Source organism: Wyeomyia smithii, chromosome 2, assembly GCF_029784165.1.
Source record: "Wyeomyia smithii strain HCP4-BCI-WySm-NY-G18 chromosome 2, ASM2978416v1, whole genome shotgun sequence".
In the NCBI taxonomy this organism is placed as follows: domain Eukaryota; kingdom Metazoa; phylum Arthropoda; class Insecta; order Diptera; family Culicidae; genus Wyeomyia; species Wyeomyia smithii.
The window spans coordinates 275,672,147-275,692,941 of record NC_073695.1 but is presented as its reverse complement, the minus strand read 5'-3'; the positions used below and the strand labels follow the sequence as shown (position 1 = coordinate 275,692,941).

Here is a 20,795-nt window from a genome sequence, read left to right as displayed (position 1 = left end):
AGTCTAGGCTGATGGAAGCTAACATTAGTTGACCTATTGGGACGGGGAGATTCTGTCAAATTTTTTTTTGTCACTGCTGTACAGGATATCACTGCAGGCAGTTGGTGTCTATTCATGAAGTCTGTGCTAGGCGTGCTCGCATATGATTGGTACATTATTGGTGAAAATTCGACCTTGAAACTTTTATTCAATTTTCACTGTTTAACAATGAAGTGATAATGAAAATTGAAGAATCACAAAATTGTCCATCATTTTATCAATCCAACGACATATCGATTATTGTGGTCCATCATGTGGTTACATCAGTATAACCGTTTGAAATCTTTCATTCCGTCGTTACATCTTGGTTTTAGTTTTCGCGGAATGTATCTCGGTATAGTGCGGTTAGACGTAGTCCTACGTCAAAACGTTATCCAGCTTTCCACGAGCGGTAATGGCGGACAGTGCACGCAGCCCTTTTTGACGTTTTTCTATGCCAGTCAAATAAACCGTTTGGCTGTAAAATTGTATTTAAACTCCAATAGAGCGCTCTATGGGGAATTGAAATTGCCTTATTTTGCATGTTGGCTTCACCGCCCAAAAAAATTTAAGATGTAATTAACGGTGAGAACAGTAAATAGATAATGTTTTTATTGTAACCATAAAACATGATAATTTTTTTGTAAGCTTGCAAACGGGTTTTGTCATTAAAATGTTTCAACAACGTTTTTTGTTGTTGAATCTACCGCCGATAATTTAACCATTATTCTACCAACGATAATTACCACATTAACAATGACTTCTAAATGTATGGAAAAAATGCCTTAAAAATACTGTTAAGATACATAATACATTACATGGCAAAAATGACAAAAACAACGTTTCTATTGTGCTGGACAATAATATTTATTGTAAAGTAAATGTATTCACAATAAAAAAACCTAGCTAAATTATTTAGAATTGCTATTTAAAATTGCCAGATTGTATTTTACGTAATATACGATTATTCCCTTACCCCTTTCTATAACCGTTATAAATTCGCACAGTCAAAATGTCACAAAAGTAATGTTTTCTTTCCTAGCTCAGTGTTATTTAGAGCGTTATGTGAGTTTCGGAGCGATTCCGAACTTCTATCGGACTTTTGATATAGTTTTCGGGTTTTGAAACTTTAGAAAAATGTCCGAGGCAAAATACTCCAAAGGTTCTGCTTCTTTGATAACGAAACCCGCTAATCTAGAATGCAAAAACTTGGAAGAATACCTCAAATCACGGCCCCCGGATGCTTTAGAAAAATTGTACAACTATCCGGCGATATGCCTAGCAGTTTATCGGTATTTGAAAGTTTTGAGCAAGTTGATCAACTCTACTTTACTCATGTTAATATTTCAGCGAGTTACCGGAAATTGCTCGTCAGTTTGTAATAAGGATACTGTTTCTAGAACAAGCGATTCCACAAGCAGTCGTCACATCGTGGGGCTCGCAGATATATGCGAAGTATGTAAGCAAATAACTTAGTAACTAAATACTAACTAGTAATATGGTGCTCAAATTTTAAGGGAAAATGTTATCGTCTCACGAGTTTTAACTGATCTGGGTGTTTGGCGTAACATTCCTATACCCGGAGGGTTGGAAGGTTTGGAGCTATGCCCTACCTTTAAGAAAAATCTTAAAATTGCCTTACTCGGAGGAGGCCGCCCCTGGTCAATGAGCAACGCGATGGATCCGGATCAGAAGTCGCGGGACATCGAGTTTCTAGACACATACGCTATGTCACGGTGGCGATGTGTGTTGCACTACATGGTGGGTGCCGGCAGTTCCAAAGGAATGGAGGGAGAGGGGATTTCACCGGATGCGGTGCGAATTCTTCTGCATGCAAATCTAATGAAGCGGGATGAATCGGACGGTAGTCCGGTAATCACACGACAGGGATTTCAGTTCCTTTTACTAGATACTCAGGCCCAGGTGTGGCATTTTATGCTTCAGTATTTGGACACCTGTGAGGCACGTGGGCTAGATTTGGCCGAATGTCTCTCGATGTTATTTCAGCTAAGCTTTTCCACATTGGGTCGGGATTACAGCTCGGAAGGGTTGAGCCAAGGACTGCTAACGTTCTTACAACACTTGAGAGAATTCGGTCTGGTATATCAACGTAAGCGGAAAGAAGGACGCTTCTATCCCACTAGATTAGCACACAACATCACCTCAAAGAATGCCGTACCTGCCATCCCGGAAGATGATAGTTCGTCTCAGGATAAGGGGTACATTGTTGTGGAAACAAACTATCGTGTGTACGCGTACACCGATTCCAACCTCCAGGTAGCCTTGTTAGGTTTGTTCACGGAGTTGCTGTATCGCTTTCCGAACTTAGTAGTAGGTGTGCTCACAAGAGACGCCGTTCGTCAAGCGTTCCGGGGTGGTATAACGGCTGAACAAATCATTAGCTATCTGGAGCAGCACGCACATCCTACTGTGAGTTCCATGCTGACTGGATATTTAAGTTTGTTGTAACTTTTTTTTGTTTATTTTTAGATGTTAAACACCGAGCACACCGTGAATACCAAATCTCCACTTCCACCGACGGTTGTCGATCAAATTAAACTGTGGGAAAACGAACGAAACCGGTTCACATACACCGAGGGTGTGGTCTACAATCAGTTTCTGTCGCAGGGCGATTTTAACACACTGCGCGATTATGCTCAATCGATCGGGGTAATGATCTGGCAGAACGAGCGTACTCGAACCATGGTTGTCACCAAAAATGGCCACGATGACGTGAAGAGATTTTGGAAGCGATATTCTAAGGGTGGAAGCTAAGCAAAAGCTAGTGGACAATTCTTTCGCATAACGTGATTCTGCTGCGTTGAAAGTTGTGTTTAGTATGCTTTAATAAAGTTTTAGGGTTTCGAGCAAGAGATCTGTTAGATTACCTTTCTTCATTATATGGTAGTTTATTTTATACTGAACTGAACTAAGGAACATTGGTAAAAACAAGCATAGATATGAAATTTACGTTAAAAATGGCTGTTGGTTTTTGCTTAGTAAATGTTTGCCACCATTACGTTGTTCATCTTCAGTTTTCTGCCATTCATAGGATTTTTTCTGATGAATAGTTTTCTTTTTACACGGTAGCTTAAAACTATAACCAATTGCCCATTCAAGCGTTTTCGGTTTCTTTTACTAATTCATTGAACGATAGTTTGCTGTGTAAGATAAGCTAGCAGTGCCTGTAATCGTTTCTTGATTGTTTTCTGATCATCCAAGGTACAACCAAGCAGAACATTTTCGAATTTTTTGTCCGAGCACATAGCCGGATCCAGATCGGAGTACGTGGTAGTGTCGGTTGTGCTACAGGCGTTCAGAAACTGTTGGCAGCGCATACGCGAAATGACCGGATCCGAGCTGGAGATCAGAGCATCAATTAAACTGTTAATGTGGTGCAGTGAATCCTCCTGAGCTCTATCACGAACGGTGCAGACGCTTAGTTCCACCGTTGATAGGCGACCGCTTATTCGTTGAACGTAGCAGCTGATTTCTTCTCGTTCATCTAGAATGATAGACAGATCATCAAATCAGGGATTTTGAAACCATCCTTCAAATTATTATTCACTAAGCTGCTTTTAAGCGATTCATCTAAGGAATGAGCTACTCTGAAAAAAAAGGTCCCACGCAAGCTAGTACTTATTCGGTAAGCACATGAAACGCACACACTTTGAGTCAATTAAAAATAAATCGCACACCTTCGCATACACTATTTTTGGTAATAGGTAGTGAAGGTCTTTTCTAGCCAATTCGGCAAGACAATTTAACTTACTCTCATTCAAGCCGGTTAAATATTCGTTGTTTTTCAGCACGTCCACGGACATTGCAAGAAAGTCTTTCTTCTCTTGCAGCATCAGAGCATCCTTGCGAAGCTTTTCAACCTTCGAGTCGAGCTGATCCAAAATGCCGATAAACCTGCAGTTTGCGGAAAACCAAACAAATATCGTTAGTATATTGCCGAAACTACTGCCAAGGGAATTTAAACGATTTTTGCTACGGATGAGAACCTTTCCATTGGTGGTTTACTGAGCCAAGCTGTGTTAGATTCGTCGACTTTAGGCACCAAAGACCAGTCTTGTACATCACACTCGCCCGGACCCACCATAGCCGTATCCACTTCCATACTTTCAAGGGTTTGTTCCAGTTTCGAGACCACTGGCAAGCTCATTTGCAAACGATGAAAACTGAATAAAGTTTTTGTTTCACAATTAACGTACAACCAATCCAAGCAGTCAAGCTTTTTGACGATGACTAAAAATCGCACACAATTGCAGGATTTTTGTTAGGCTTTGTTTATTCTAGCGACAGCGTTTGATGACTGCGGTTTCTTTGGTAACTCGTTCACTGTTTATATTGCGTTTGCGATCTGCCAAACCTGTAACAAAAAGAAAACACAAAACTGTCACTGCAACAGGCAACATTTACCTAAAAGTGCTGGTCATGCTAGTGGACGGATCGAAGCCATTGAATTCCTCCTCAAACTGCGCATCAAAGCGTGATCGTTTGGCACAACCGGCAAAAGAATTTTCGGCCATTTCTGGAAACCCCTCAGCAATTTTTAGCTGCCCAAACTTGTGGGTTCTAACGGAGCAAACACTCAATCGCGGTACATCTTTGCTTCCATTACTTAAGCTATAAACACTTTACGTATGTCTCACATCACTGTCTGTATTAGGCCACAACACCTATATTGATGTCTGCTTTTGAACAACTTTTTCACGCCACTTAAGAAGTGCATACCAACAGCCAATATGTATCCCGATCGGAAATCGTTTTTACTCTGACTAAATGAATTTTCCGTTTGCTTGAATTTAAGCTACAGCCAGGAATGCTGTCAACAGTTTAGCACACAAACCACAAGCAGTCTTAAGTCTAGCTGAAAATCTCTAGAATTTTCCAGACTCACCTTCGAATAGTCTTCGATCCCCATTCGGCGGCAATCAAAAGAAGTATTGTATTTTGTATTGTTATAATTGCTTTGTTTCAGTGTGTATGTGTCGTTTCTCACGAGTCACTCGCTGTCAAAAACAAGCTAACGGTATATCAATCAATCGAGTTTTTGGGAAAAATAACATCCAAAATTAGTTTTGTTAAGGGAAGAACGTCATACAAATGTAATGTATTTTTGTTTCAACCAATGTGATACAGTTACTGTATATACAAATCAATACGATTATTGTAATGATATTGGCGATTGGAAATGAGTTTTTCACTGGCAGACTATTTGGTCAACTTTTTCAGCAAAAATTGATTTTTCTTGCGGCCACTAGCTTTTTCTTTTCTTCTTTTGTTCTGTTGCTCATTCAGTGCGTCTATTTCATCCTCTAATTGCGCTTTTTGGGATCTAATATCTGCGTTAGTTGCATTCGTTTCAGCTAATTTAGTTCTGCAAGAATAATTAAATTATCCATCATAAGTTTCAGACACGTGGAATAGTTATTCACCTAAATCCTTCACGAATCATTTCCAAGCTCGATTGCTTAACCAGAATACTTCTCCTAGCTTGTCCAATCGCGCGAAGGGCTTCTGTTTTTTCAGCTAATAACTCCATGCTCTGGCGTCTCAATTCACCGATCTCATCTCGAATATGATTTATATCATTCCATCGACACATTAACTGAAAAAATCAAACCTAATCAGAGTTTATCAAAAGCCATTTTGCAAATCTACCGATTCGTCGAAGTTCTCATGAAATTCTTTTGATATCTGCTCCAGGTTCCATTTCACTGTTTTGCGTTTCTCTTTTAGCTTCTCAGTAACTGGGTCAAATTCAATGCAATCCTCCACACTCCCAGATTCTTGAGACATATTATGTCTGAGGAAATCTAAATGAGCGTCCAACTCAGCACCAACTGTTGTTTCTATAAAAAATATATTACATTCCACTGACAATATAATTTGCTACTTACCGTTGCACTCGTTCAACGCTTCAAAGGTAGAGCTTTCGCCAGTGACAGCATCCCGAATGCTTAATTCAAAATCGGAAATGCCATTGACCAATTCGTTTTCCTTGAAACGAAACTAATTAGAACAAAAAATTCATTAGATATATTGTATTCACCAGTTCAACTAAGGTTTTGGACGATTGCAGGCTCAGGTGGTCCATCTTTTCCACACCAAATTTTCGAAATCCCGAAACGAATGTCAAAGAGTATTGGACGATCACGATTCTAAATCGATTATCGAGAATGTAAACATCGCTGTGTGCGACGATTTCCCTGAAAAGTGAGATTACGGGCCATCCATAAACTTTGTAACGCTGCTTGGAGAAAGGTGCGTTACAATTTGTTGCATAGCGGATGAGGTAAAATCGGTAAAATCAACTTTACTAGAGTGCCTGTAAATACATATAGAGTGGCGACACTGTCAAAATTGGCATGAAAACTATATGCTAGCGTCAACCTAACAGCCTATATTACACTCGTGTGGGGAAAAGAGAAAGGATGTTCAGTGTTACCAGCGTCACTTTTGATGACACGGTGCCATTCTATAGACACTATATATAGACCTGCGGACTGAATCGCAGCGAGCCAAAATAACTGTCAAACGTGCGAGCCAAAATGAATACAATGAAAAATTTGTATCAGACAAATAACAAGAATCATGATGAGTAGAACATGGTGTAACGGTTTGACCAAAAGCTAGACGCGGGGTGAGGAAGCGTTTTTTCACATTGAAGGGTTGGAGACGAGCATCACTATGCAACAGCGAATAACGTTTTCGTGTCTGTTGATATATTCTCACTAACTAGGCAATTAAAGACCGCAAATTCAGGTGTTTTAAGTTGGAAATTGTTTCTTAAATTAATGAATATTGGTAGCAAGGTATGTAGCATCGTCATATTTATAATTTGAACGCATCCAAATGATATATTAGGAGATGCGATAATTTTTATGCCCTAGTTGTTTATAAACAAACCTACTCGCTGGCATTTTTTCCAATATGGACATATCGTTACACCATGTCTTCATCAGGGGGGATCTATCTGTCAAACATCGTGTAACCAACATATACGGCAACATGGCGTTTGTTTTGGTTTTTGTTCTTTTTGGTCATGAAATTGATCGATGTAAATTATTATAGAATTCGAACGTTTTATTTTATCAAAACTCGAGAAACCGCAAAAAACTTTCATGAATGTGTTGATCTGCGATAACGCACACATATATGAAATTTGACAGCAGTGGATCCCCTCTGGTCTTCATACATCATGAACAAGAATATGAAAAACCAGCGATGCCAATGCTGCTGCCATCCACTACGCAGGTCTATATGTATTAGGGTGGGGAATCGTTATATGGAAAAAACGAAACTTGATAGCAGAAGGCCAGAACCAAGTTTTTTTGTTCTTTTTGGGACCCCCAACAATCCTAAATTTATCGGAAGTCGATTGGTTTTGTCTCCGCTTGGCGCATTGCATTTCAAATTTATATGGAGATTTCTATGGAAAAACCAACTTTTTTGCATTTTCCATTCTAGAAAGCTCAAAATGGCTCAAACCAAAGGCTTCATGACTTCAAATGGTAGGTTTTTTGATGCCTAACAACTTGGCCGAAGACACTATATAGCTAGGGTGTGCCAAAAAAATGCTAGAGCCGTTCAAAGTTGAGTATGTCGGACTTTATGCTGCAAATTATTTTTTCTGCCAACACTGCAAGTGTACCGGTGTCAGTCAGATTTCCATCAGAAGTAACCTCTGCAACACGTTGTAGATTCTACCTACAACTAGAATATTGACCTAAATTTGTTTGCTTGGTCCAGTTGAGTGTATAAACTCGTTACGACAGGTTACTTCTGATGGGAATCCTACCGACGCCGGTACATTGGTAATATTGGCAGAAAACAAGAGTTTCTGCATTTAAATCGACATACTCAACTTTGAACAGCTATAGCTCTTCTTATGGACATCCTAGCTCTTCAGTGTCTTCGGCAAAGTTGTTAGGCATCTAAAATACTATACTTTCACATAATGTAGTGCATTATTAGAGTATTATTGAGCTCTCTAGAAAGGTAAATGCAAAAAAGTAGGTTTTCCCATACAAATTTTCATACAAATTTGAAATGCAATGCGCCAAGCGGAGACAAAACCAATCGACTTCCGGTAAGTTTAGGGTTGTTTGGGGCCCCAAAAGGAACCAAAAAAGTTTGGTTCTGGAAAATCGATAATTTCCCCCCCCCCCCCCCCCCCCTAATATGTATAGTGTTTATATGCCATTCTAGTATTTTTATAGGCACTCTAAACTTTATGTAACGAATTTTTCTTATCTTGCTTTTCTCAAGAGACATTTTTCACTTTTTTTGACGTAGAACTACGTCTCTCAGGATGTTCGGCTACATACTTGGCTACCTAGAAATGTAAAATGAAAATCTAAAACCGGCAAAAGTGAATGATATTTCCAATTTTGAGTGCTAATAAATCGGTTAGTTTTTTGATGGATTTCCTTTGTCCTTGCAGCAATAGATTGGAAAATCTTCTAAGATTCTTTCCAAATGCAGAAAATTGTAATTTAATTATTCAAATTATTGTACAATTGAAAATTTTCAAGTTTTGTCAAAACGAAAAATTTGACCTCTGATTGGTCGTTATATTATTGCTTCTCAAGCATGGTCGACAGAATTATAGACCTAGTAATTTGAAATGTGCTATTTAGCCTATATAAGAGCCTGTTTCAGCCGAAACTGCTTATCCGGAGACGAATGAATTATAAAATTTAAAGCCTCTGTTAACAAATAAAAAGAAGAAGAAGAAACTCCTCATACTATTTCCAGACAGCGACCACAGCCACAGACCACAGCAGAACTTAGCAGCAGCAGAAGTGCAGCGGATACCAATATCGGGGCTTATTACGGATGTCACCTGAAAAAATCTCACGGTGAAAAAAGACGCGTGCAAATCAAATGGGAATGAGCCGTCTAGTTTTGAGTGACAATCGGTATCAAGAAATGATCGGCATCTTATCCGTTAGTGAATTAAACAGCAAATTGTCCTTTTCAGGATGAAATAAATACCTGAGATAATATTTACTCTTAAATTAATTTACATCTTTAAATTTGGAAATTGAAAATGGTTGGAAATTGAAAATGGTCAATCCTCGTTGAAACGCAAATTTCGATTGGCCTGATCGGCCGTTACATCCTTGCATTCCCAAGCACGGTCGACAGAATTATAGATCTAGTAATTCAGAATGTACTATTTGGCCCATATAAGAGCCTGTTTCAGTCAAAACTGCACACTACAACAATCCTTATCTAACAGCAGTAGCTGTGGCAGCGGATAGCATCAGCATCAGCAGTGGTATCAACAGCGATATTGGGACCAGCTAGTGCAGCGGCACTTCCTCTTGTAAAAGCTGCCTTTGTGCAGTAGCGAGCAGCATTTGTAGTAGGTACATTAGCCGGCACTTCCTCTAATGAAAAGTTGCCGTATTTTGACAACACACAAATGTTTTGAAATGCTGGCTTTCAAAGTATATGGATCGTCAAATTTTCAGTGTAAAAACAGCCTTCTACTGTGTTATCAGAAAAATGTCTTAATCTTCTCTGTCGGGCTAGCACACAGATGCGATCAACATTAAATTCGATATGAAATTGAACAACAACAGTCATGGGCGTAGCCAGAATTTCAAATAGGGGGGGGGGGCAAGCTCTTCAAAATTTTAGAAGTAAAAAAATGGTACACTAAGGTCGCTTTTTACGCGGTTGCTTTTACGCGGCTTTTTTACGTGGATTCCGGAATTTAAGAGTTTTTTTACGCGGATTCCGGAATTTGCGCGTTTTTTTTCGCGGCACGTATTCCCGCGTAAAAAGCGACTTTCGCGTGTTTTGAAAAATAGAAATAAATACTAGTCTTTAGTGATTGTCAATCAAGGCAACCAGTGAAAAGTTGTCCTTGACATCAGAGTGGAAAATTTGATTATTCTTTGTCCAACCTCGATTATAAATAGATGATCTTTACTAAAAACTCCTAAGCTCATTTAATTCTTTGGACATATTATTTTGGCGACGAGGATCTCAAGAATCCACAAACATGGCAGAAGATAAAGTTGATCAGCAGCTGCAACCGGGAATTCACGATAAGATTCACAAGATGGCCCAAATTTTACAGCGGATAGCGGTCCAGCAGCAGCAGCGTCAGTAACAAACCCCGGAGCAGATTTTGGAGTCCTTTCTTCGAACATCATCGAGTTTGTCTTCGACGAAGAAAACGGAGTTACGTTCGGACGTTGTTGTTTAACCGCTACCAGGACCTCTTCGAGAACGATGCAGGCCAGCTGAATAATGCGGCGAAGGTACGTTTACTTCTCCGGAGGCTGGACACCCATTCGCACAGCCGCCATCTCAACTACATCCTGTCAAAGCTTCTCAAGGACGTGAAAATTGAAAACACAGTCAAGATTCTCAATAAAATCTTCGGACATCAAACGTCAAACGTCCCGGAAGCGGTTCATGTGTCTTTACACGATTGTTGTTGACCATCTGCCGATGCACACTCAGCAAGCAGAGAGCACTCAACCGCTGTTCAATCATTGTTGACCTCAGCCAGGTTATCACCCGCCGTAATGTTCTGAACGAGCGTTCAATCGTGCACGTTTCACATGGTAGAGCAAGTGCAATTTAAATTGCTTTCTCAGTCGCATGGAAGAGAGAACGGACTTTAGCTAGCAGGTCTAAAAGATCCAACTCTTCCAAGGTTCTTACGGTCTGCTCTCATGCTGCTGCAATGCTGATACCAAACTTCCACCTCTCCAACATAACTGTCAACTTCGTAAAAAATTACGAAACTTTCGGTTTTGCGCTTGAACTCTTCCAACGACAAGTATTACATTAGCGGGATGCAGCAAGGACAACGCGTAGGCAGGTGCACTATCTTCACCGAACCGTGTTTCCAGTGAGGTTTCAAAAGAATCAAGGTGAGGAATTGTCACAGCTCGGTTCAGATACTCCAAGCTGGTTGATGCAGGCGGTTTTGCCCGGTACTTTTGCCGCTGCAATGTCCTTGGTGGTTCAACTGAAAAAACTGTACAATTCCACGCAACATAGAGCAAGCATTTCAATCAATTTCTATGGGCAAAAGATGTCGTTTTGTGCTATTAGAGTTATTGAAAACAAAATTCTGCACCAATGTCAACATTTAGGGGGGAGCAAGGGCTCCCCCTGCCCCCCTTTGGCTACGCCTATGACAACAGTCCTCATAAGGACAACAAAAGAATTATGGAAGATTTAATATTTTCTCGTTTTGCGATGGAATTAACTTTTGTGTGTTGTATAGTGTTTGTTTCACTTCTGTTCAGTGTTGTAAGTGCAAACTAAAATTTAGCAGCACTTCAGTTCCTCTTTTGCACAACACTGAAACATATTCAATACAAGTAATGCAACAAATAACCTTATTTAGTTCTACGTCAACCTTGCGGTTGTGGCTTTGCATACAACCCTTGTGATTTTTTCAAATAAAATATTACGGCTACCTACAAACAACCTACAAATACAGTCAGTTTAGAGGCACGTGTTACCGAACTCCGAGTGAAATTTTGTAAGAGGACAATTTTTCTAAATCTTTTGAGCCCTACTTCTTAACTAAAATTTGAAGGTCAAATGTCAATGTCATTACCACCCAAATGTACAGCATTCCAATCAGATCAGAATTTAATGACTCTTACTAAGTTACGACTGATACGTACGTTTATTGCTAAAATATAACAATTTTCTTTAATTCTATATTTCTATTGAATCTTCTGTTTTAAATGCCCGCAACCAATCAATTTATCCACAATTTGATTGGCAGACTTAATTCCAAATAATGGTCGTAGGTAAGTTTTTATCGTAGGTACGAACACACAGGTTCAATTTTTTTACGAAGAACTAGCATATTTCTACGTCGAGTTCCACACCAAAATATTTTTCCAGGATGTATTCAAACATGCTGGTAGATATGGTAAACACATTTCGCTAAGCGAAAACTTGACCCCATGCGGTGTCATATGTTTCGTAGCCAGTTTCAATGTCGTGTAACTGGGTGCTTCAAGTTAGTTTCACCATTTCACTCAGCGTTGGAAGAGTATACTGTCACAGAAATGGTTATTGCAAGCTTGATTGCTTTAGTGTCGTTTTTAAATAGTTTCGCATTCAGTTGGGATCTTTCTCCTATCGGATTGTCTGAGTTTACCGTCAGACAAGTTTCTCTCTACAAATCTCGTGCCTTCCTAACGATCAATAGCCCCAATGGTTGGTGAGTTCACTCATATAATCTTCAATCTAATCAGTAGCTTCTATTCATTCTAGTCACACTTGTGGAAGCTTCGTGGCCGGAGAACAAGATAGGCGTGCGACCACGAATACTCTCTGATGGGTTCAATCCGTTGAACAATTCCTGTGATGGTCTGGCGAATATTATTGGAACCGATATCGATCGAGTTGCGCGACTTTGGATTCTCGACCGGGGTAATACTGTTCCTTTCTGCAGTCCAAAGTTAGTTATACGCAGTCTGATTATCGCAACTAGTCGAGAAATTCGCTACGATTTTGGTTCTTCCGATCGTGTGTTCCATTCGATTGTGGTTGATCCGATGCAAGCGTCAGATGGCGATACACGTGCTTTCATCACGTTCGAAAATACTGATTATCTTTTGATGTTTTCGCTATTCAAACGTGAAGTAGGCAGAATGAAGTTTGAGTATGATTTACCACTATAATTTCTCTAGAAACATATCGTTCCGGTAAAGTAATATTTCATCCACAGAAAACGAGACTTCTCCCCACTGAGCCCAATTTCGTTATCAGAGGTGGCGATTAATCACAACGTGTTGTACATCTCGGATGGACTAAGTGGACGGTTGTTTTCTCTGCCAATCAAGAGCATTCGTCAGCTAAGCTTTCCCGAAGGTGGAGTACAGAAAATGACTACGAAAGCTAATGTAACGTACATGGGGCGGCTATTGGGTCGGGCCACTGGATTGAAGCTCGACCTGAAGGATAACTTATACTACATTATCGCTCGTGATGGAGCAGTCGTAAAGTGCAAACCGGACCAATCACTCAGAGCCGAAAATCATGCAGTGATTCTTCAACGTGAAATAGACGTAGTTCAAATTGTGCTAGGTGTTGCTGGCAAGGGCTGGGTGATCGCCAGCCATTTTTTGTCTAATGACACTCAACGGCATTGTTTAAGAATAAACATATAAATGAGTACCTAATAAGTTATTATTGCTTCGGCTTATATTTTTTATGAGTAAAGGCGAATAAATACATGTTTGTATAAAATAGCTACGTAACCGACAGTCTAATTAGCTACTGTGTTCATTTTATTTATGGAGATAATTAGCAGAATGGCACTATAAGAGTACGATTTGGAAAGTTCGAACAAATATGAAATAAAAACAAACCCAACCTTGTTAGGCTTTGAATAAATACAAATAAATCAGGTTGAACATTAAAATAAAAATAAATAACTATCCAGTAATGGTTGAGAGAAGTTACAAGAAATAAGGTTTACAAATCACAGGAGGGTTGTGTGCAAAGCCACGACCGTAAGGTTGAAGTAGAATACTTTTACAAGAAAGATAATTCGGCTGTGTGTCAGTCTTTTTTTTGTAGTAGATAAACGAACGTAAAGTTTTCGAACGTTGTGAAATGATGGAACTGGAAAAATAGGTGTGACCTAATTATTTCCAGGTATACCATTCTACAACGTTCGAAAAATTTTATTTCGTATGTCGTAATACGAATGTACGAAAAATACATCTCATTCATTCTGGTCCCGCCTTTATTTTCAGTTCGTACAGATTTTCTCAGTTTCGTAACATGGATGTACGAAAACGATTTCTTGTGGACAATCTGTCGAGCCGGACCGATATAGCTCTTATTAAGGCAACAAAATAACATGTATTGTGTCGTGTTGCGCGACTTGGAAGAAGAAAATGTTCCCGTCCCCGTGTCGCATGGATGCAGATTGTTGCGTGTTTGATATTGCCAATGGCAGACATGAGTATGAAGGTCGAAATTCTGCTGTGATGTCAAACTATAACCGTCTTCTTCAAGACGTTACATCCTTGTTAATGAAGTGTTGTGAATTTTCTAAAACAGATTCAGCATCGTGAGCAGAACGTGCCGAACTTTTTTGTTGGAAATCGGATTTGTTTCGTATATACCGCTTGTTAAGCACAGTATCAACAAATCGTAATAAACATCACACTGCTGTGCATTTGCAGCAGCATCAAACCTTAGTTGCAGTTTATTAATAACCATTCATTATGCTCTTCCAAATACATTTAATATCCTTGAAAAAGGCCGATTGCTGCAATTGCAATTTTCATTCAATTATTGCATAAATGCTTCATGGTCAGATATACCCGCTGCAACTGCTACGCTATCCGTAGCCATGCCACAGTTATGGCCGCTATATGTGCCATTGGTATCCTCTGCCCCCGCATCACCTGGCCCAGCTGCTATCGATGCTGAGGTCCGCTGCAACTAGTGCGCTATCCATAGCTATGCCCAGGGTTGTCAATGTTCCAGTTTAAACTGGATTCCTCCGGTTTTTTTTTCAAGTGATCCAGTCAAACAGTTTATTCCCAAAATCTTTTTTTCAGATATTTGCCAGTTTCATCCAGTTTTTTATTCACTCAAGCTCCGATTGGTTTTCGGAAATATTTTTAAAACGGAAATTTTGTAGATTGATAAATTATTATGACAATTCTTAACACAGGGTAGGGAAAAAATTTTCAAAATAAAATTCCGATTTTGTCTGAAATTTAACATCAATTTCCCTGATATTTTTCAGCATTCGGCACAAAAAAGTACAACGCAAATCCGAAATCACAGTGAATAAAGTATTCAATCGGATATGAAACCCAACAGTAGATGTCCCGTATTAACCTTTTGCGCTGAAAAAATCAGTTTTTGCACTAAAGAGCCGCTTAAAAAAATCGCTTCTTGGTTTGAAAAATTTCCCCTGAATATTTGTCAGTTCACTGATCCAAAAATGAATTCCCTGACATTCCTTGATTTTTAAGGTTTTTCCAGGTTTTCGACACCCTGTAACAGCATTTTCAGTATACCATCTTCTCGCACGAAACACGGTCAAATGGTTGAGATAAAACCAAACAAATAGATTTTACCAGACCATAAAAAATCTTCTATTTATTTTCTGTTGCGTAGCAGTTAAAAAATGTTAGAAGACTTAAATACCAAAAGATAGCGATGTCAGAAATAATTGAAATTTAAACTTCACTGATGTAAAGGAAGGAAATGTTGCGTCAATACTTTTGTTAAATATGAAAGTAAATGGAGAAGCTGTATATCTTAATTTTGAGATAGATTGATTGCGTAATTTTGAATTTTGCTGTTGTTCGAGGAAATTTTTCAGTCCATAATTTAAACAAAATGTAAGCCCAAAACAAAACAGTTCTGATTAAAATGAGTATTTTTTTGCGAAGAGTTATCGCTTTAGTTGCTGTATCCAAAACTGACACTGGATTCAATCCCCGTAACGAAAAGCTCTTTCACAATCTTTTTTTTCCTTTTTTCTAAATTTAGTTGGGATCCAGTTTTTTCCAGTTTTTTCTTCAGCCTTTTTCCAGTTAAATCGAAAATTTTATTGGCAACTCTGGCTATGCCACATCTGTGGCCGCTATCCGCTATCGCTGGTATCCACTGCACTGCTACTGCTGATGCTAAGGGATGACTGCTGTTGTCGCTGTCTAGAACTATTATGAGCGGCTTCGGCTGAAACAGGCTCTTATATAGGCCAAATAGTATATTTTAAATTGCAAAGTATATTATTCTGTAGACCGTTCTAGGGAAACAATCATATAACGACCAATCAGAGGTCGAATTTTTCGTTTTGACAACGATAACACCTGAACTTTGCTTTTTTGCAGCAAAAAATATTGTACAATTTTACAACTTATTTGAAACTTTCTTCAAGAGACTTTTTGGCAATTCGGTTTGAAATCACATTATTTAATATATTTATAATCCATTGGAACAGTGGAACCATGCATTCTCTCCTATCGACTGTTAGATTAGGAACATTTCTAGGTAAAAGCGTTAAAAGCGTTGGAGTCTGTCCTCGAATTCGGTTCCATACTGAAATTGGGTCAGAATTTCTTGGTGCCAAACCGCCATGCAAATACTGCCGTAACTCCCCGGGTAATTCACCCATATGGTCGATGTTTTTGTATTTTGATGCTTCTCTAGCAAGAGTACCGTGGGCCGCCCACAGTTCATTGCTTGGTTCGATGTTGACTGGTTCAGGTTGCTCCTCTCTACACTGCCTGGTAATTTTTTGCATCATATTAACTAAAATTATTCGCGTTCGCGTAAGTGCGAACAGCCCTTAAAATTTTTTTAAACTTCGTAGTCGTGAAGTTTAGTTTTCGTTCGTGCGCGCATTTTTATAATTTTGAATAAAATATTAACGTCGCAGCACTAAATCGAAATCGCGACTTTAAATAGAAAGTAGTGCGCTGTATAGCACATCAGATGCGCTATACAGCGCACTATTTGCGACGTAAGGTATAATGTGCGGCATGAGAGTAAAATCTATTGTCGCCAGTCGACAACTACAATTTTCAACTAAATGGATAATATAAAATAAGTGAGAACAGAGGTTTCGAAATCTCTTGTGTTTTCGTCACCGCTGGCATAACCAATTTTCCCATTTTTGGACAAAGTTGAACCGCAGACAGACGTCCAAGCTGAGTTCCAAACTTGTGTAAAGATTTTTAAAGTAGCAATCCGTAACCAGATAGCGCTACCAGTGACGCCAGACTCATACACCAGCGAAAAAAAATGTATTGTAGCGATAAGGTCACCAGGCGGCACTAGTATACAAGTGATTTATAACGCGATTCTCTTTGAAAATTTACACAGAATTTTCGATCAATTTTGTTCTTGCTTGGACGTCTGTCTGTGGTTGAACTATAATCGAACAATAATCGGGGTCAATTATTCGATTATTCAATAGAGCTTTCTACGCCAGATCTTACCAATACAGGCTTAGTCTGTATCCTAATAAAATCGATTTGTTTTCAATCAAAAAATCAGCTGATATTCAATTTCGAAAAATATTGCATTCATGAATCCTAGTTCATTAGTGTTACCTGTTTTAACAAACTTTGTTGTAGTGGAAAACCAGATGAAATAAAACTTAAAATCGGCTTACAACTTGAATAAAAGCTCGGGGCAGGAGAAATTTTTTTTGTTACTACCAGCGTGTTGATTATTTGCAACCAAAATTAAACTTGTATTAGTGAAATCGACCACTAATACTAGCGCAGATAGGAAGGTCTGTAATCGGAAAGCCGGTTAATCGATTAAAAACTGATCGAATATTTTCGCAAATAATCGATTAACTCGATTAATCGAGAAGTAATCGGACATCACCAACAATATCTTGGAAAAAAAAAACAATTATTTGTTATAGGAAAAAAAATAATAAAAATTATAAATAAAATAATTTGTAATGGAGCAAATCATTAAAAACCTTTCAAAATCATCAAAGAAATAAAATAGAAAGACAGAATCATATCAGAAAAAGATTTTTTGTTCTAGGAACGGAATTTATTCAAACAAGTTAGTTGATAATAACTACATCGAAATGCAACACGATACTAAAAATTTAAGAAGTTGTAGAAGAAGTTATTTTATTCCACTGCGTGAGGGCAAATCTGCCGAAGAATAAAGAAACGACATCGCGATTTACGACACAAAGAAAAAAGAGATGCTTCGATGCGTTTTTTCGAACGAACCACGTGCGGTGGTGGGTTGAAAATTTTACGGTGCGCTTCGGGCAGCACGCCAGGTCAATACTGGGTCAAAATAGAGCGAATAAAGGAGGATTTTAACAGCAGTTAAGTTGCTTCCAGGTCAAAATGAGGAGAGCTGGTGGAATACAGAAATTCGCTATGCGGTGGTTAAGATTCAATTATGTTGACGTTGGACAGTAACTTTTGTTAACCGATTGCAAATAATAACACTGAAAATTGAATTCAAAAATAAATACAATATCAGTGTATGTGGACCGGGCCGGCCGGGCCAGTCAGCTCCAGGCCGAAGTGTCCCTTGCTGTTCGAAGAAGTCGTGTCCATTCAACTCGGTCCATGGCTGCAGCTCGCCAGCCATGTCGTCTGCGGAGGCCCCGCAGGTCGTCTTCCACTTGATCGAGCCACCTTGCTCGCTGCGCGCCCCGTCGCCTTGTTCCAGTCGGGTTGTTATCGAGAACCATTTTCACCGGGTTGTCGTCCGACATCCTAACGACATGCCCAGCCCACCGTAGTCTCCCGATTTTCGCCGTTTGAACGATGAGTGGTTCTCCCAGCAGCTGATGCAACTCGTGGTTCATCCGCCTCCGCCATGATCCATCTTCCATCTGCACTCCACCACAGATGGTACGCAACACCTTTCGTTCGAAAACCCCAAGGGCGCGTTGGTCCTCCACGAGCATAGTCCAGGTTTCGTGGCCGTAGAGGACAACCGGTCTGATCAATGTATTGTAGATGGTTAACTTCGTGCGGCGGCGGATTTTATTCGAGCGGAGTGTCCTCCGGAGTCCAAAGTAGGCACGATTTCCTGCCATAAGGCGTCGACGAATTTCTCTGCTGGTGTCGTTGTCAGCAGTCACCAGTGAGTCCAGGTACACGAACTCGTCTACCACCTCGATTTCATCACCGCTAATATGAATTCGTGGCGGGAGGTTGACACTGTCTTCTCTGGAACCTCTTCCTCTCATGTACTTGGTCTTCGATGCGTTTATAGCCAGCCCAATTCGTCCGGCTTCAGCCTTCAGTCTGATGTACGTCTCCGTCATCTTTTCAAGGGTTCGTGCTACAATATCAATGTCATCGACGAAGCCAAAGAGCTGAACAGATCTTCTAAAAATCGTGCCACTCGTGTCGATACCAGCCCTACGTATCACACCTTCCAAAGCGATGTTGAATAGCAAGCACGATAATCCATCACCTTGCCGTAACCCTCTTCGAGATTCGAAGGGACTCGAGAGTGTCCCCGAAACTCGAACTACGCACATCACCCGATCCATTGTCGACTTGACCAACCGTGTCAGTTTATCCGGAAAGCCGTAATCGTGCATAACCTGCCATAGCTGGTCTCGAACGATTGTGTCGTATGATGATTTAAAATCGATGAACAAGTGATGTATGGGCACGTTATACTCACGGCACTTCTGTAGGACCTGCCGTACCGCGAATATTTGGTCCGTGGTGGCGCGGGCACCCATAAATCCCGCTTGGTATTGCCCCACGAATTCCCTTGCAAACGGTGATAGTCGACGGCACAGAATTTGAGAGAGTACCTTGTAGGCGGCGTTCAGCAACGTGATTGCGCGGTAGTTGCAGCAATCCAACTTGTCGCCTTTTTTGTAGATGGGGCACACTGTACCCTCCATCCACTCCTCCGGTACTACCTCCTCCTCCCAAATCTTGGCAATAACCCAGTGTAGCGCCTTAGCCAGTGATTCACCACCGTGTTTTAACAGCTAGCTGGGGAGTTGGTCAGCTCCAGCGGCTTTATTGTTTTTCAGCCGGCCGATCTCCTCTCTAACCTTCTGGAGGTCAGGGGCTGGGATTCTGTCGTCATCTGCGCGTACACCGAGATCTACTACCACTCCGTCGTCGTCCTCTGCTACATCGCCATTAAGGTGCTCATCGTAGTACTGCTTCCACCTGTCAATCACCTCACACTTGTTCGTGAGAAGGTTGCCGCCCAGGTCCCTGCACATGTCGGCTTGTGGCACATAGCCTTTGCGGGAACAGTTCAGCTTCTCGCAGAACTTTCGTGTGTCATTCGCACGGTACAGTGCCTCCATCGCCTCACGATCTCGATCTTCCTCCTGGCGCTTCTTCTTCCGTGAGACCGAGTTTGTTCCGTGTGCGTCGGTAGCGCTCCACGTTCGCCCTCGTTTGGTGTTGCAGCATTCTCGCTCGTGCTGCATTCTTCTCTTACACTAACTGTTTGCACTCGTCGTCAAACCAGTCGTTTCTCCTGTTCGGAGCCATAGTACCAAGCGCCGCTGAAGCAGTACTACCTATGGCTGATCGAATGTCCCTCCAGCCATCTTCAAGAGTAGCTGCGCCAAGCTGCTCTTCCGTTGGTAATGCTGCTTCCAGCTGCTGCGCGTACTCCCTTGCAACCTCGGCATCCCGTAGTTGCCCGATGTTTGGTCGCGGTGGGCGACTTTGACGCGTGTTTCGCACCGTCGAAAGTTTTGAGCGCATGCATACTGCAACAAGGTAATGGTCCGAATCAATATTCGCACTGCGGTAGGTGCGAACGTTAATGACGTCAGAGAAGAATTTACCATCGATTAGAACGTGGTCGATTTGGTTCTCCACTTGTAAGTCAGGTGATCTCCGGGTGGCTTTGTGGATGTCTTTGCGGGGGAAGAAGGTACTTCTTACTACCATACCGCGGGAGGCTGCAAACAGGCCTTAGACGCGCCTATGCTTTTGCACTGGGTTGTATGTGACTTTTTTTGTGGCTCCATTTCCATTTCGAACCCACTGTGGTTCCAATATTTTGCTTGTTATTTTTCGGTCATAGAAAAATGGCGTATTTTCATAGGCCTGGCTGCAAAGTTCACACATCGTTGGCCGTTGTCATTTGATGCGGCGTGCAGGCTATTCGGCCCTATCACCGGTCTGTACATTGCCTCCCGTCCTATCTGAGCGTTCATATCACCGATGACGATCTCGTCCCGTTGCGGACAGCTATCGTACACCTGCTACAGCTGCGCATAAAACGCTTCCTTCTCATCGTCGGCT

At 40.7% G+C, this 20,795-nt stretch overlaps 3 protein-coding genes across 6 annotated transcripts; 2 read left to right on the top strand and 1 right to left on the bottom strand.

The window, feature by feature from the left end:
* The first annotated feature begins 1,034 nt into the window (after positions 1-1,034).
* On the top strand, positions 1,035-2,918 carry LOC129722429 (general transcription factor IIH subunit 4). The gene is made up of 4 exons (XM_055675874.1): positions 1,035-1,310; positions 1,369-1,473; positions 1,536-2,448; positions 2,509-2,918. The coding sequence occupies exons 1-4, from the start codon at positions 1,156-1,158 to the stop codon at positions 2,791-2,793; spliced, it is 1,458 nt and encodes a 485-aa protein (XP_055531849.1). The 5' UTR covers positions 1,035-1,155; the 3' UTR covers positions 2,794-2,918.
* LOC129722433 (BAG family molecular chaperone regulator 2) lies at positions 2,847-6,860 on the bottom strand. Of its 4 annotated transcripts, none has more exons than XR_008727601.1 (6): positions 6,080-6,860; positions 5,928-6,027; positions 5,689-5,870; positions 5,463-5,635; positions 4,925-5,404; positions 4,026-4,393 (listed from the first exon to the last, which is right to left on the bottom strand). XR_008727601.1 is itself a non-coding variant. In XM_055675878.1 (4 exons), exons 2-4 carry the CDS (start codon positions 4,184-4,186, stop codon positions 3,162-3,164), a joined length of 666 nt encoding a protein of 221 aa, XP_055531853.1. In that variant the 5' UTR covers positions 4,187-4,393; positions 4,925-5,063; the 3' UTR covers positions 2,847-3,161. The 4 variants fall into 4 exon arrangements, 2 of the variants coding, with proteins under 2 accessions (XP_055531853.1, XP_055531854.1); XR_008727600.1 differs by having other exon boundaries at positions 5,689-5,879; positions 6,080-6,855; XM_055675878.1 differs by lacking the exons at positions 5,463-5,635; positions 5,689-5,870; positions 5,928-6,027; positions 6,080-6,860 and adding exons at positions 2,847-3,523; positions 3,791-3,933 and having other exon boundaries at positions 4,925-5,063.
* A 5,166-nt stretch (positions 6,861-12,026) lies between these two features.
* Positions 12,027-13,246, top strand: LOC129722430 (uncharacterized). Its single transcript, XM_055675875.1, has 3 exons — positions 12,027-12,240; positions 12,298-12,688; positions 12,755-13,246. The coding sequence occupies exons 1-3, from the start codon at positions 12,090-12,092 to the stop codon at positions 13,194-13,196; spliced, it is 984 nt and encodes a 327-aa protein (XP_055531850.1). The 5' UTR covers positions 12,027-12,089; the 3' UTR covers positions 13,197-13,246.
* The last annotated feature ends 7,549 nt before the right edge of the window (positions 13,247-20,795 follow it).